At 40.6% G+C, this 14,333-nt stretch overlaps 1 protein-coding gene across 1 annotated transcript; it reads left to right on the top strand.

Moving 5' to 3' along the window:
• The first annotated feature begins 3,797 nt into the window (after positions 1-3,797).
• SNRPB2 (small nuclear ribonucleoprotein polypeptide B2) lies at positions 3,798-13,624 on the top strand. The gene is made up of 7 exons (XM_071740227.1): positions 3,798-3,888; positions 4,179-4,266; positions 6,253-6,425; positions 9,159-9,299; positions 11,038-11,091; positions 12,630-12,718; positions 13,253-13,624. The coding sequence occupies exons 2-7, from the start codon at positions 4,203-4,205 to the stop codon at positions 13,410-13,412; spliced, it is 681 nt and encodes a 226-aa protein (XP_071596328.1). The 5' UTR covers positions 3,798-3,888; positions 4,179-4,202; the 3' UTR covers positions 13,413-13,624.
• Positions 13,625-14,333: the final 709 nt, after the last annotated feature.

Below are 14,333 nucleotides of genomic sequence, written 5' to 3'. Positions count from 1 at the left end.
CAGGAAGGGGAAAAAGCAGTGACTACAAAGCTATTTCCAAGAGCCCCGTGCTCTCTGCTTTTCCTTTCGGATGCTGTTTGGCAATCTCAGACAGACCAGCTACCTGTTCAAGCTGGAAATTATGTTTCCAGCCTACTATGTTGGTTATGAACTATAATTACTTACTAAATTACTACAGACATCCTTGCTAAGAAACTTGCAATAAGTTTTACAATAGTTGAAGCTTTCAGAGACTTTTAAACAGATGACCATCTTAGTGAGTATAAGAGCACTGTACCTCTCTGTTTGGGGACTGAGGAAACAAAAGTAATCTAAATAAACCTTGTGGAGGAGGGGGGCAAAGCCAGCCTGAGGAATGAATGTCACTTCTATTGAACTCACAGGCAGACTGAAATCCCACCTGAGGAGCAGGAAAAGACACAGCTTTTCTGGTTTACTGGATTCAAATCCTGCAAGAATAAATCAGCTGTGCTTAAAGTGATTCTGAGCAAGCAGGAGTGTGGCATGCTGCACTGGAAAAACTATAGAAGCCATCAATTCTTCCTTATTTTGTGTCAGGCTAAAGTTTTTCGTGTGTTTGTTTTCCTTGGAGTGTCTTCTCTATGAAGAGTTTAAGGACTTTATTTAAGAAAAACCTTTATAATACATGATTTTTTTTTTATTCCATGAGACAAATCCCCTTAGCTACATGGACACAACAACCAGTAATTTTGAACATTGTTACCAAATTATGAACATGGATTATACCGCTGGTCAATGCACAATATAGCACAGTCAGCCTTTATGTAAAACAGTGTTTAAATGTATTTTTCATGCTTGGATTTCAAACTTATGCTTTATCTTAACAATGACTTCTAAGACAACAAACAAAGAAAAATGAATAGGATCCTTTCCTGGAACTGCTGCCCATCATCTTACTTATTTGTGGCATGTACACGATGCATATGGCATCAGACTGGCACACCATTTCCCATACCATGCAATGCTATAAGTAATTGAAGAACACACTGCTCTCTTCCACCAGAAAATAACATCTCAACAACATATTTATTCTTTTATGTTAAGCTCACTTTAATCCATGTTGTTCTTTAGAGGCTTCCTAAATACCAGATTTTAATTTTAATAAAGTAAACTCTAGAATATGGAAGTATTTCTTTTTTCCTGAAATTCAGTTGAACTGAGAACCAACTCTCTACCTAACACTCCTATCTCTTCACAAAAAAATGAACTCTCCAAACATAATGTGGACTATCTTATTATGTTTCCCCTCAAAAAGAACTTCTTTATATGCAACCAGGTTAAACCTTTGCAACTGATTTTTTTTTTCTCTAAGAAAACCCATGTAATTATTTATAGACATGAAGGTATGCAGCCTGCAAAATTATTCCAAAAATTCAAAGGCTGTGACCTCAATCTGCTTTATACTAATCCTTAGCTACCACTACTACAGAGACTCTCAAAGTACTTTTAAAAAGTTACATGCTGGGATACATTGCCACTTCAATACTGAAACTAATCCCAAATGACAGCTAACGGACATTTTTCAGTTACAGCTTTTCTTTGCTCTCCACAAGTTGCTGCATCAGATGTCAACTGTGAAGACACAAAAATCAGAGAGATCCTCACAGTATCAGCATGGAGCAGAAACCTGCAAACCTTTCAGCAGAGCTGAAACCTGGGGCAGGAAATCCCCATTCTGGCTCTGGAGCCTGGCTCTGGAGCCCCAGCTCTAACCCTCTCTTTCCCCAGTGCTGATCCTCTGAGGAGAGGGCCAAGAACAAATAAATGGCACAGTTTGCTACCCCACATTACTTAATTTGCACTGATGGTCAAATATCTGTAGGACTGTCACAGTTTAATGCTGACCCCGCAATTAAACCGAATAACAGATGCTCTCTATTAATCACTCTGCCTGATAAAGAAAGGAGAGAGAGTAAGGAAGAGAGACTTAAGGGTTGGAAACTAAACTACACAACTTTAATGAAACAGTAAGGAAAAATAGAAAAAATTACTAAATATATTCACATATACAGGAAAGTTGATACCACATTCCTCCTCCCCTTTCGCCCAGTAACTCTCACGTCACCACTGAGGCTGCAGGGCAGCCCTGGGAAAGTCCAGGCTGGATTCCTGGGGTCAGCAGCAGTCAGGGCTGGAGGCAGGAATGCACAGACTCAAGCTGGCATGGATTAGGACCACAGGCAGAGGAATGGACAGAATCCTCCCAGGATGCCAAAGCAAACAGGGACAGGTGAAGGCAAAAGGCTGAAGGAAGGGGAAGAAGAAAGAAAGGGTTTTGACCCTCATGATCCCTCAAATTTATACTGAGTATGACAAGTATGGGATGCAATACTCAGGTCAATTTTGGTCATTTATCTTGTCTGCTCCTCCCTAAAGGAGGGATGCAGGCTTGACCTCTTTACTCCTTTCCTCTTTCCAGAGCACAAAATGTTCCTCAGAACTGAGCAGTATCCTTGGTTCTGCATACCATCCTCTAGCAGTAACTATAAACATCGAGCGTTATCAGTCCTAGAAGCAGACACTGACTGAGAATCTTGCTGTTAATTTCAGCAACACAGCTACTGACAAAAGACTTAGCTGAAAGCAGAATTACAGGACAGAAAATTAGCTCCATCCTGACCCAAATCAGGACAATGACCCACTTCCCCTTTTATCTTGCTGCCCTTAGAGTGTGAGCACACAGTAGCTTGAGGAGCCCAACCAACATTGAACTGGTGAACAGACTGAGCCAAACTGAGTATGAGCCAGCAATGTGCCCAGGTGGCCAAGGCGGCCACCAGCATCCTGGCCTGCATCAGAAATACTGTGGCCAGCAGAAGGGGAGGGACCATCCCCCTGTGCTCCACACCTTGAGTACAGTGTTCAGTTTTGAACACTACAAGGACTACCCCTCACTACAAAAAGGAGATTGAATTGCTGGTCCAAGTTTGGAGAAGGGTGAAGAAGCTGGTGAAGGGTCTGGAGAACAAATATTAGGAGAAGCAGCTAAAGGAACTGGGGTTTTCAGTCTGGAGAAAAGGAGTTTGAAGGAAAACCTTATTGCTCTCTACAGCTACCTGAAGGAATGCTGTAGAGAGAAAAGGAAAAGACTGCATGCGGATTGACAGATCAGTATTGAAAACAGTTCAGCATTCCAATCCTGGCTTGCTTATTTTTGATGCTTTTGTCTACCTATTAAAAAACAAAACAAAAACAAACAAACAAACAAAAACCTGAAACAAAACAAAAAAATCGCCAATTTTTTTGTTGGATTTTCCCTGTTTTGGTTTCCAGTGTGAAATGAGAAGCTGGTCTTTTAGTCCGATTCGCAGTTGAAGAATGTTCATAGTACAGAAACCACCATCTACTGGACATTAGAAAGAATTTCTTCACCGAGCGGGTGATCAAGCATTGGAATGGGCTGCCCAGGGAAGTACTGGATTCTCCATCCCTGGAGATATTTAAAAAGAGACTGGATGTGGCACTCAGTGCCAGGGTCTGGTAACTGCAGAGGTAGTGGATCAAGGGTTGGACCTGATGATCTCTGAGGTCCCTTCCAACCCAGCCAATTCTATGATTCTATGATTCTAATTGGCACTCTGCTTAGCAGTGATAGCAGATAGACCAAGGCTGGAACGGGCATTAGAAAGGGTTAACAGCTGGATTTAATCAACCCAAAGATCTTCGCCACCCAAACCGACACCACAAAAGGCAGAATATGGCACCCGGCACCCAACCCCTCCTCGGGGCGGCGGGCAGCAGTGCGCAAGCGCTGCTCGGCATCGAGGAGCCGGCGCTCGGCCCATCGATTGCTGCGGGAGCGGCTCTGCTGCCTTCGCTGCGTCGGCCCGGGGTGGGAGGGTCAGGTCGCCATCGCGGCGGGAGCAGGTGAGGCGGGCGGTGCGGTGCGGGGTGGGAGCTGCGTTCCGGGAGTGCCCATCCCGCCGTGCTTGGGACGCGGCCCCGCGGGGGGAGTAGGAGCAGAGCGGGGCGGGCGGGCGGACGGCCCCCCGGGCGGGCGGACCTGTCCCTGTCCCTGCATCGGCGGGAGCGGCGCCGGCCGGCGCACGCTGCGCTGTTGGGGCCTGGGGTGGTACCGGCGCTGGCAGCTCCCCTGCCCGGTGTCTCGGAGCGCCCCTCGGCCTCCGCTAACAGCTCCGCGTGTGCTCTGCTCGTAGGCAGGTCCGCAGCTGCCGCAGAAGATGGACATCAGGCCCAACCACACCATCTACATCAACAATATCAACGACAAGATAAAGAAAGAAGGTATCGGTGTCGGTGACTCGCCTTTAGAAAACGGAGGGCATTACGTAGGGCTGTCTTCTACCTGGCCATGCGGTCTCAGGCAGCCCTTGGCGGTGCCGTGGCTTCAGGGGCTGCTGGGGGGACTCTGAGGTGCCGTGGGGATGGTGGTCGTGAACCGAGCTCCGGGCAACTGGGTGGTCGTAATGAATCATAGAATCATAGAATTGGCTGGGTTGGAAGGGACCTCAGAGATCATCAGGTCCAACCCTTGACCCACAGCTGCGGTTGCTAGACTATGGCATTAAGTGCCACATCCAGTCTCTTTTTAAATATCTCCAGGGACGGAGAGTCCACTACTTCACTGGGCAGCCCACTCCAATGTCTGATCAAACAGCAGCTCGAGTCAACACATGCAGCACAATGTTTAAGTTTTCGTGTAAACCAGGGCACTTCTTTCTAAGGGAGCTTCTGGTTGCCTCTATGCTGCGGTTCTGTAGCTGACTGCAGATGTTGGGTTTGCTCGTCAGTGAGTTAACGATAGCGGTAATCAGGATATCGCTGTGTGTTTTCGTGGCCAGAAGTCCCCTCTCATTGAAATGGGGGAGCATCTCTGTGCTCCTCATTTTTTTTTAGCACGGCATGAGCAAGCCTGCTTTGCATCGAGTTGTTGGACACAATGCCTGGCAGTCACTGCAGCCCTCTCGAGGGAGAGGCGACTTTGATGCTGGGGAATTTTAGCTCCCTGCAGTGTCATATAACAAATAAATAAATAAAACTTCTTGCCCTTAACAAGTGGCAAATTCAATGTCTCCATTGAACCATCCACATAATACTTGTGCTTACCTTGTAATCAAAAGTCATCATGGAAATTTATTTGTTACTGTTTGTGAACCAAGTGGCTCGATCAGACTAAACACTGCTTAAATGTTTCTTCAGAGTGCTTCAGAGAGAGATCTGAAAGTGGAAGCAGCTTGGCTGGGACATTATGTGTTAACTTGTCAGGATTATTCTACTGAATAAATTTAACTTGAGGCTTTGCTTGTAGCAAGTTAAGTGCTCTATAAACTATTAAGTCTCCAGTATGAGATTGTGTAGTTGCAATTTTTAAATTTAATATTTCAAATCACCTGTAAAGCTCATAAATGTGATTTTTTTAAAATACAGTTTTTAAAGTTATTTATAAGGATGATGATAAGAAAACTTAAAAAAAAACAACAGCAACAACAAAAAACATGCACATAGCACTGTGGTTGGTCAAGAACAGCTGGAGAGAGTGAGAGTGGGCTGGCACCGTGTCACAACAGTAGCAAACAAGAGGCAGTGCTTTTATATTGCTGAAATATTTCAAATTTAAGATTATTATTTAGAATGCAGAACATTTATTTAGCTTGATTGGCTAAGATTAAGGTTTGATTCAGTGTGTAGTCAGGTAATTTTTAAATAATGAAAATAAGTCCATTGCAGTTGTAAGGTACGATGCGATCATATGAAAACATTCAGATCCAGACTATGAAAAAATGTGTATGAAAGAATTGATTAAATAGTTGCAAAAAAAATTTCCAAACTTAGCCTTTAAGTAGTTACTATTTTGCTGTGCTCTTGTTTTAAGTTATACCTTCTTACAATTGCTTGTTACAGTATTGATTTTCTGATCAGTCTTTGATGAGTGTCATACACACTTTCACCTGTTCTAGGATGATGTGTATGTATGTATTTTCATACAAAAAAATTTAGATATATACCCTTGTGTAAATGTTACTCTCTTAGCATGTTAGAATGGAGAGCTACAGTTTTTTCACTACCTGAATACTTGAGGAGTGAGATCAAGTGTTATACACCAGCTTGCAAAAACTGGGCAAATAAACTTGCAGTTATGCAATTCATGTAATGTATCGTGGTATAATCTAAAGCTGCAAAAAAACCTTTGTCTCTGAAGGACACCAAATGCTGCAGAAGTAGACATCTGTGTGTAACCCCTTATAACCTGTTTTTTTGCATGGCCAACAGAACTGAAGAGGTCCCTCTATGCATTGTTCTCACAGTTTGGTCATGTGGTTGACATTGTGGCTTTAAAGACTATGAAGATGAGAGGACAGGCTTTTGTTATATTTAAAGAACTTGGATCATCCACCAATGCTTTGAGACAACTACAAGGCTTTCCATTTTATGGAAAACCAATGGTAAGTTTTGTTAGCTTTTTAAAGAAAAAAAATTGTCATGGTACAATACAGTGTTTTGGTACTTGCACCTTTTGAGTTGACGGTAGCATGTACTGATACTCAGATGCATCATGTCCTGATGAATATATATGTATTTGTGCAAACTAGTGGGAGGCTGGTGCAACTAGTTAAAACACACAGAGAGGCTGAACTTAACATTTAGCTTTCCAAAGTGATGGGTTTATGTTTTTCTATGCTGAATTAAGGTTTTAAGATCTAAAATACTTTCATTCTGCTCATCATGTCTTCTGTTGAACCAATTAAGTGAATTCTGTAAAGTTATACAAATCAGGTGCTTTCAGTTAATTTGTCTAGAGTAACCTTACTTACTATTATATTAATGATAAATAACTAGAATATGATGTTTCCTTTTTGTGGTAATTGTGGGCAGGGTGAAGATCTGTGATTTTACATTCCAGAAATGGATGTGACCAGTGATGTGTTTTCAGTCTCTTATTTTTTCCTTTTTAAATTGATAGCTAGTTCTGCTTGTGCCTCCATCAATTCAAACCAAATAACTAATTTCAGTCTAACTTCAGTGAAGCAAATACACTGCTGGTTGATACAAGGTGATTTAATAACGTACTTGATAGCATGCAGAATAGCACAACAATTGACACCTTGTTGCCTGCTTGGCTAATTAGGCATCTCATAATTCTGCAACTGTTTGTGAGGTGTGAGGATAGCTGCAGATGGCCCACTTGACTTCAGTGATGGGTGGGTGTGTTATTACTGGCTTTGGGCATTAAGGACAGCACAGGTTTTGTTGCTGAACCAGGAGCTTTTTTAATGAACACTTTGAGATTCTCTAATGAAATCCTTAACAAGGAATGGTGCAATCTCGGTTCTGTTGTTGACTCTTAGAGTTTTGTGCTCAGCAAAACTCAACAGGAAATAAAAAGATTAAAGCTTCATAAGCTTTCAGGTGTACTTATCCCTTTGAATATTGCCTGCAGCATGCATGCTCTTAGCTAAGCACTCAATAAAAGCATTTTAAAAAAATGCTTCAACTGCTGTGTATTTTTTTGTTGAGGTAGTCTCTGATAGTAAGAGTCATAGAATTATGTGCATATATAATGTTGCACACCTGTACATGCAGAGCTGTGTATGCTTCCCCCCATCGTGGTTTAACCCCAGGAAACAACTAAGCCCCACACAGCTGCCTACTGGGACTCCTTTCCCAGTAGGATAGGGGAGAGAGTTAGGACAGTAAAAGTGAGAACTTGTGGGTTGATATCAAGTCAGCTTAATAGGTAAAGGTAAACCCATGCACACAAGCAAAGCAAAACAAGGAATTAATTCAACTCTTCACATTGGCAGGCAGGGTTCAGCCATCTCCAGAAAAGCAGGGCTCCATGAGCTATAATGGTTACTTGAGAAGGCAAATACAGCAACTGAACACCCCACTTCCTTTGTCTTGCCCCAGCCTTGTATGCTGAGCCTGATGCCATATCATGCAGAATATCCCTTTGGTCATTTGGGGTCAGCTGTCCCAACTGTGTCCCCTTCCAACTTCTTGTGCATCTCCAACCAAGAGATGGAGTGGGTGACAGGCAGAAAAGGCCTTGACTGTGTAAGCCCTGCTTAGCAATAAGGAAAGCATCACTGTGTTATCAACACTGTTTGCAGCACAAATCCAAACCATACTGTTGCCCCATACCAGCTACTGTGAAGAAAATTAACTCTACCCCAGCCAAAACCAGCACCCTGTCTGACTAGTGCACTGGGCAGCCTTTATCAGGAAGCCAGCACCATGGTGCTGGTGACACAATTTGTCCAGTCTGATTTGGATTAGGGAAGATACTTGCCTTTCCATTTACAAAATCTCAGTTTTACTGAACTCTGTTTTCTGCAGAGATTGAGACACCACTGTAAAACTAACTTCCCTTGAAATGGGTTTAAAAAAATATCTCAGGGTTTTTGATAGAAGCTAGTGCTGATTTTGTCAAATGTTCTTGTATTACATTGTACGTCTGTTAGCTTGACTGAGGTGAAAAAAAAATGCTGTTAAATGAATAGAGTTCTGATTGCAATTAGTTAAATTAAATAATTTTCATCTTATGCTCTTTTAGTGTTCCATAGTAATGTTCAGAATTAATTATGAACATTAGATACTCTGTAAGCACATCTACAGTTTAATACAAGGAGTTCCTGCAAAAAACTGTATCTGCACAGTAGGACACAGTTAATGAAATTGGTGCAAAATGTTCAGTATTAACAGAACCACAGAATTGTCATGGGTAAGATCAAAGTTCATCCAATTGTCAATGCCCCTCCCTCCCCCAATAAAATTTATAAAATATATTTATCAATATCTGTATCACCATGCTGACTAGAGCATGTCCTGAAGTGCCTCAGCTATGTGTTTTTAAAATACTTCCAGGGGATTGTGATTCTACCACCTCCCTGGGCAGTCTGTTCTAAAGCCTAACTACTGTCTCTATAAACAAATTCTTCCTCATATCTCGTCTCATGCAGCTTCAGGCCATTTTCTGTAGTCCTGTCATTACTCACTTGAGAGAAGAGGCCAGCATCCACCTCCCTACAACCTCCTTTCAAGTAACTTTAGGGAGCAATAAAGTCTCATCTCAGCCACCTTCAAACTAAACATTCCCAGTTCTCTAAACCTCTCCTCATAGGACTTGCATTATTAACTGCAATGTGTATTATGTGTTTTTTTTTCCTTATAAAAAGCGTATTCAGTATGCAAAAACAGACTCCGATATAATCTCTAAAATGCGTGGTACTTTTGCTGATAAGGAAAAAAGGAAGGAAAAGAAGAAGGCCAAATCTCTGGAGCAGTCAGCAAATGCAGCAAATAAAAAGGTTATCCAGGTAAGCTGCTTCTCTGATTAAAAAGCAAAAATAACAAACACAAAGACTATTCTAAATTATTTTATTTTTTAGGAATAAGGTCTTTTGGTGCTTCTCAGTTCCCTGAATTGTGTTGTTTTTCTGATTGAGGATGATAATGAGACTTGGACACAAGGGTGAAAAGAGTAGATGTGTTTTACTGGTGTTAGCTAAATACAACCAAATAAGAAAAATACAGAAAAAAGTACTTAAAGCAGACAGATAGAAAAGATACAAGGTAATGCATTAAGTCATTACTACATGACTTAATGACTACATTACTACATAAGAAAAAGGATAGTGATTAAGAAAGATGCATCACCACTTGCATACATTGCCATCATCCAGATCTGCAGTTGCTGGGGAGCACCACTTGCAGCAAGGATTTGGAGAACCCTTCCCAGCAAGTGGGAAAATCCTGTGTGGTGTGTCCACCTGTAGGTGAGGCATCCAAAGTTGCTGCAAGAGGGTCCAGCCTTATATGTTAAAAAAACCCACAAGCAGGTCAGGATGACTTTGCAAAATACCCTATGCAGAAACATCTAGTTCATCTCCTGACCACCCAGTACATGGACTGGGTCAGAGTCCAAGGTGTGGTTGGCAGGGTTTCTTTAACATACTCTTGTGGAAACATCAAGTCAGTTATTTTTAATAAATTATATTCTTAATGATTAATACAAGGATGCAGTTAGTTTTGCTATTTCCCTAAAAGGCACCTCTGGCTTGGGCCTATTGTCCAAGCCTTAGCACTACGTGTGGTCTGTTGTTGTCTGCTGCTTTTGACCACTCATCGGAAGTTGGAGGAGAGGGGGCTGATTATATAGTCCTTGGTGATCCTTTTTTCCCTTCTTTCCTGTTAGCAGATGAAAATAAAGATGTGGGGCAAAGGTAAAATAAACTAGAGTAGAAACTAATACCTTTTTTAAAAAGGAGAGGTGAATGCTTATCTTTAATGCCACCTTCAAGTTTTCAACCAGCTTTCTCATTCAGTGTTTTATTGTGCTATTTGCTCTATAAGCTCTGAAGAATGGTAAATTGGAGCAAGGTTTGTTTTTTTTTTTTTACAGTTAGATAAAAAGGAGCTCTCTTGGAATATATCTTCACTAAGGGCTAGCTTGGTCTAAACTAATGAATTTATGTGCTAAAGTATAGCAGAAAACATCAAGGCATAGAGTTTGAATACTGTGTTACTTAACAATACTTCCAGCTATGGCACAAATTGGTATCAAGGAGAGATAAGAGTGTTCATAGAAAACAACATTATCTAGGTAGAATATTCAGATTTCTCAGGAATACTTTTTTTTAAATACCAATCATTATGTACAGAAGATATAATTACTGCTAGGTGTAATGTTAATAGCTTTAGTTATCCTTGTTAAACTAGAGTCATTAGTGGAAACTCCTAGTTTTCTCCTATCAGGTATGTCCTATCTAGGCCTTCACTTTCAAAACTACTTCCTTCCTGTCTATTAAACCAAATTTTATAAGAGAGACTTGCTGTATCTGCTGACTGGGCCATTTGTCAGATCAGAGACTACTGCTTTTTTTTCTTTGATTTCCTGGTTTTGGAGTTCAGCAGAATTCTTGTGCTTTAAGTTTCTCTTTCAGGAGTATGTCAAAAGCAAAAAGTATTCTTAAAATAAACTCAACATACTTCTCAAGTTGTGTGCTTACATCTTCCTAACAAAATACTTGTGTAAAACTATTTTATTCTTACTAGGGAGCAACACAAAATTCAGCCAGTGCTCCAGGGACTGCAGCACAGAATCAGCAGGTAAGATGTAGTTTTCTTGTGACTAAAGTTATTAATGTTTAAAATTATCCTCTATGAATGTTAATTACACAGAGAAACTCAAGGATAAATTTGCTTACTTTTGGTCCGAGATACATTTGTCTAGCGGCTAAATCACAGTTAAACAAAAGAAATTCCCCTTTTCCTGTAACTGGTTTACATGAAATCAAAATCTGCAGTTTCTCAGAATTATACAGAAAGTGACACTATTAACAACTCCCCCTTTATTCTTAAGTTTGGACTGTGCTTAATACTACTTGAAGGATTCTTAATTTTTTTTCATTGGTAATAAATTACCTTTAGCTTCATTGGTTCTAATAGTAGAAAAGGAAAGGACAGGAAAACTAGACAGGGTGCCAGAATGTCTGCCTAAAAGCTTCTTTTCAGGATTTTGGGGGTCTTCTGCTCACTTTTTCTGTTTTCTCATAAGTGTCTTGTTTTCCAAACTATTGTGTGGGGATGTAGCAGCAACGCCTTACCTTTCCCTCCTCGTCTCTGCTCAGTGACCTTATGAATGATTTATGTGTTAGAAGCAGAGGTACTAAAGAGCCAGAATTTATAGGAGGGCAGGAAGAATATCTCAAGTATTGTCATTGAGAAATGCATACATGATCCCCAGGGGAAATTTTTTTTTTCCCAGTCTGAGATTCTTTCAGGTGTCATTTGTACCAACCCACGATATTTCTATGTCAGTTTGCATCAAAGCACAACACGTATTTAGGTATTTGAATGTCAGGTTATTTTCTAATGTCACTACCTGGAATTTTTCTATCAGATGAAGGAAATTTTTCTCCCAAGACATTAGGTTGCTTGGCACTATTGTTGGGATGTTTGAAGCTGTGGTGTCCAATTTCTTCTTATTTTTGCAATCTCCTTGATCACCTGGAGGGATCCCAGCCTTTTAGTAGAGAGTCAGCAAACTGACTACTAAGCGTTGTGTCTGGTGGGTTGCTACAAATTCATATTAGCAGGCAAATCTGCTAAGAACCCTAAAGATTTAAATCTAATGGGGTTTCTAGTTAATAAATTTGGTTGGAGCACTGTAATAAAACCATGTGGGTTTGGTGGGTTTTAATTGCCCGAAGATATTCAGTGTTAAACAGGGTGTTTATCTTGGCCTCCTGCTGGTTCTCCAGAAGGATGGGAGTCTTTCATAGGTTCTTCCACTGCCACACAGGTGTCTCGGACATCACTACAGCCAGTGCTTGGGCACCTGCATCCCACCCCTCGTGGTGCTGAGAGTACTGCTGTATCAGCTGTTGAATTCTCGAGTCTAAATATGACACCTAAGACAATATGTTACTATGATTTTTGTGAAAATCAGAGCCTCTCTCAATTAATGTGTTCTTGTAAAAGAACTGAGAGGCTCTGCATATTGCATGAAGGTATGCTGGCATCCATCTACCAGTGTTATGAGCAAAGCTAAGGGTATGTGAGTCTTGGTTGAAATAATCATGTGGACAGATGCAGAGGAACAGATAGCTGTGTATCATCTGAGCTTTGATCTTGTGTTGTTGCAGGTGCCTGATAACCCACCAAACTATATCCTTTTCCTTAACAACTTGCCTGAGGAAACAAACGAGATGATGCTGTCCATGTTATTCAATCAGTAAGTTTATAATAGAAAGGTCTTCTCTTTTGAATTCTTCTGTTAACTGTGTACTTTTTCTCAGTTGGCAACCTGGCTTTTTAAAAACAAGGGTTTTTTTCTGAAGATTGTTCAGTTCTTTGTCTTAGGGCCAAGATTACAGATGTCAGTTCTGATGACTTGGCGCAGAAAGCAAATCTGATTTTATTTATTTATTTTTGTAGCTGGCTTTGATTAAGCTATCTACTATCAATCTGCACTGGATTTAAGCTGGTGACTGTAATACTGAAGACTTTGCAACAGCAGGAGCAGTTTTAAAACTAACTTTAGTTGCTTCCATATTTGTGCAAGACTGATTAAATTGTTTCCATGTAATGATTCTTAATTGAGGCTTGGTTCTAAGGACTGAACATGTAAACCCCTTTAATTTAAATCTTTCATTAGTAGTAACTATTACTCTATTAGATGCTTATAGTAAAGTCTTATGGCTACTGAAGAAACTGTGTATTAATCAAACTAGGAAATAGTATTTGACCTTTTCACTTTATTTTAAAGGTTTCCTGGATTCAAAGAAGTACGTTTAGTTCCTGGGCGCCATGACATTGCATTTGTGGAGTTTGAGAATGAGAATCAAGCAGGAGCTGCTCGAGATGCTCTCCAAGGATTCAAGATTACTCCATCTCATGCCATGAAAATCACTTATGCAAAGAAATAACTGCATGCTCCTATAAAGGACTTCTGTAGATAGCTTTTTTAATATAATGATCTGATCAGCTAGTATGGTGGCTTCTCTCTGCACAAGAAATAAGACTTCTGTAAAATTGGCAGAACAACCAGAACAGATGTTGGATTTCCACAAATATGCTGGATAGTAAATTTTTGTTTTGAAATAAGAATTTTGATAAAATAAATTCAGTTTATGCTGTTTTTAAGCATCGGGTTTTTTTATTGGATCTGTCTTATTGATCTGCTAGGCTTGCAGGACTTACTTAGTATACCAGTTTCACTGCTTTTAAGGTGAAAGTAATTTCTCAGAGGTGAATGCTGGAAAAATAGATGTCCTTCCAGAGCAGAAAGCATGAGCAAGAATGCAAAAGGACAGCATATTCAGAATAAATGCAACACTCAGTCTACAGCTCCATTATCAAGCAGACAGCTGCTTTTCAGCCAGAATAAATTTGTCCCTTAAAAAATTGCCATCAGTGGGGTTTTTTTGCCAAGCACGGTAGGAACTGATGGTTTCAACAGCCATTGTGTTCAGTTTGGTTTTGTCTTTCTAATGATGGCTAGTAATAAAAGCAGGTCCCCAGGAAAAACAGGAAAGATGATCTGTTTTCCTGTCTTCTGCTCTTTCCAGCCCTTATACCAGTGAGTTGAGTGAATGGTTTAGGAAGAACTTTTTCTCTTTACAAAAGACAGTGCAGATAAGCTTGCTGGCCTGGTTTTAGGCCTGTTTTTCCAAGATGTGTGTTTGTAATTCCTCTGGGATTTTTTTTTCCCCATTTGTCAAAAATCGTTACGGGTCTGTATGACATGAAATACTAAATGCAGTGAAGTAATCAGATGTAGTATTGGGAGTTTTAACTGTTCGAAATATTTGGGTGCAAAAATGACTTCAGAAGCCAAAGGGTTTTGT

This window comes from Heliangelus exortis, chromosome 3 (assembly GCF_036169615.1).
Source record: "Heliangelus exortis chromosome 3, bHelExo1.hap1, whole genome shotgun sequence".
Taxonomy (NCBI): domain Eukaryota; kingdom Metazoa; phylum Chordata; class Aves; order Apodiformes; family Trochilidae; genus Heliangelus; species Heliangelus exortis.
The sequence above is the reverse complement of the archived record's forward strand: the minus strand, read 5'-3'. Positions and strand labels throughout refer to the sequence as shown.

What these genes read in the sequence shown, in the direction of transcription:
- SNRPB2 (XM_071740227.1), top strand. Translation starts at nt 4,203, where the DNA reads ATGGACATCAGGCCCAACCACACCATCTACATCAACAATATCAACGAC. An exon ending in CGACAAGATAAAGAAAGAAG is followed by an intron (nt 4,267 to 6,252) that starts GTATCGGTGTCG and finishes CATGGCCAACAG; the next exon opens with AACTGAAGAGGTCCCTCTAT. An exon ending in CAAATAAAAAGGTTATCCAG is followed by an intron (nt 9,300 to 11,037) that starts GTAAGCTGCTTC and finishes TATTCTTACTAG; the next exon opens with GGAGCAACACAAAATTCAGC.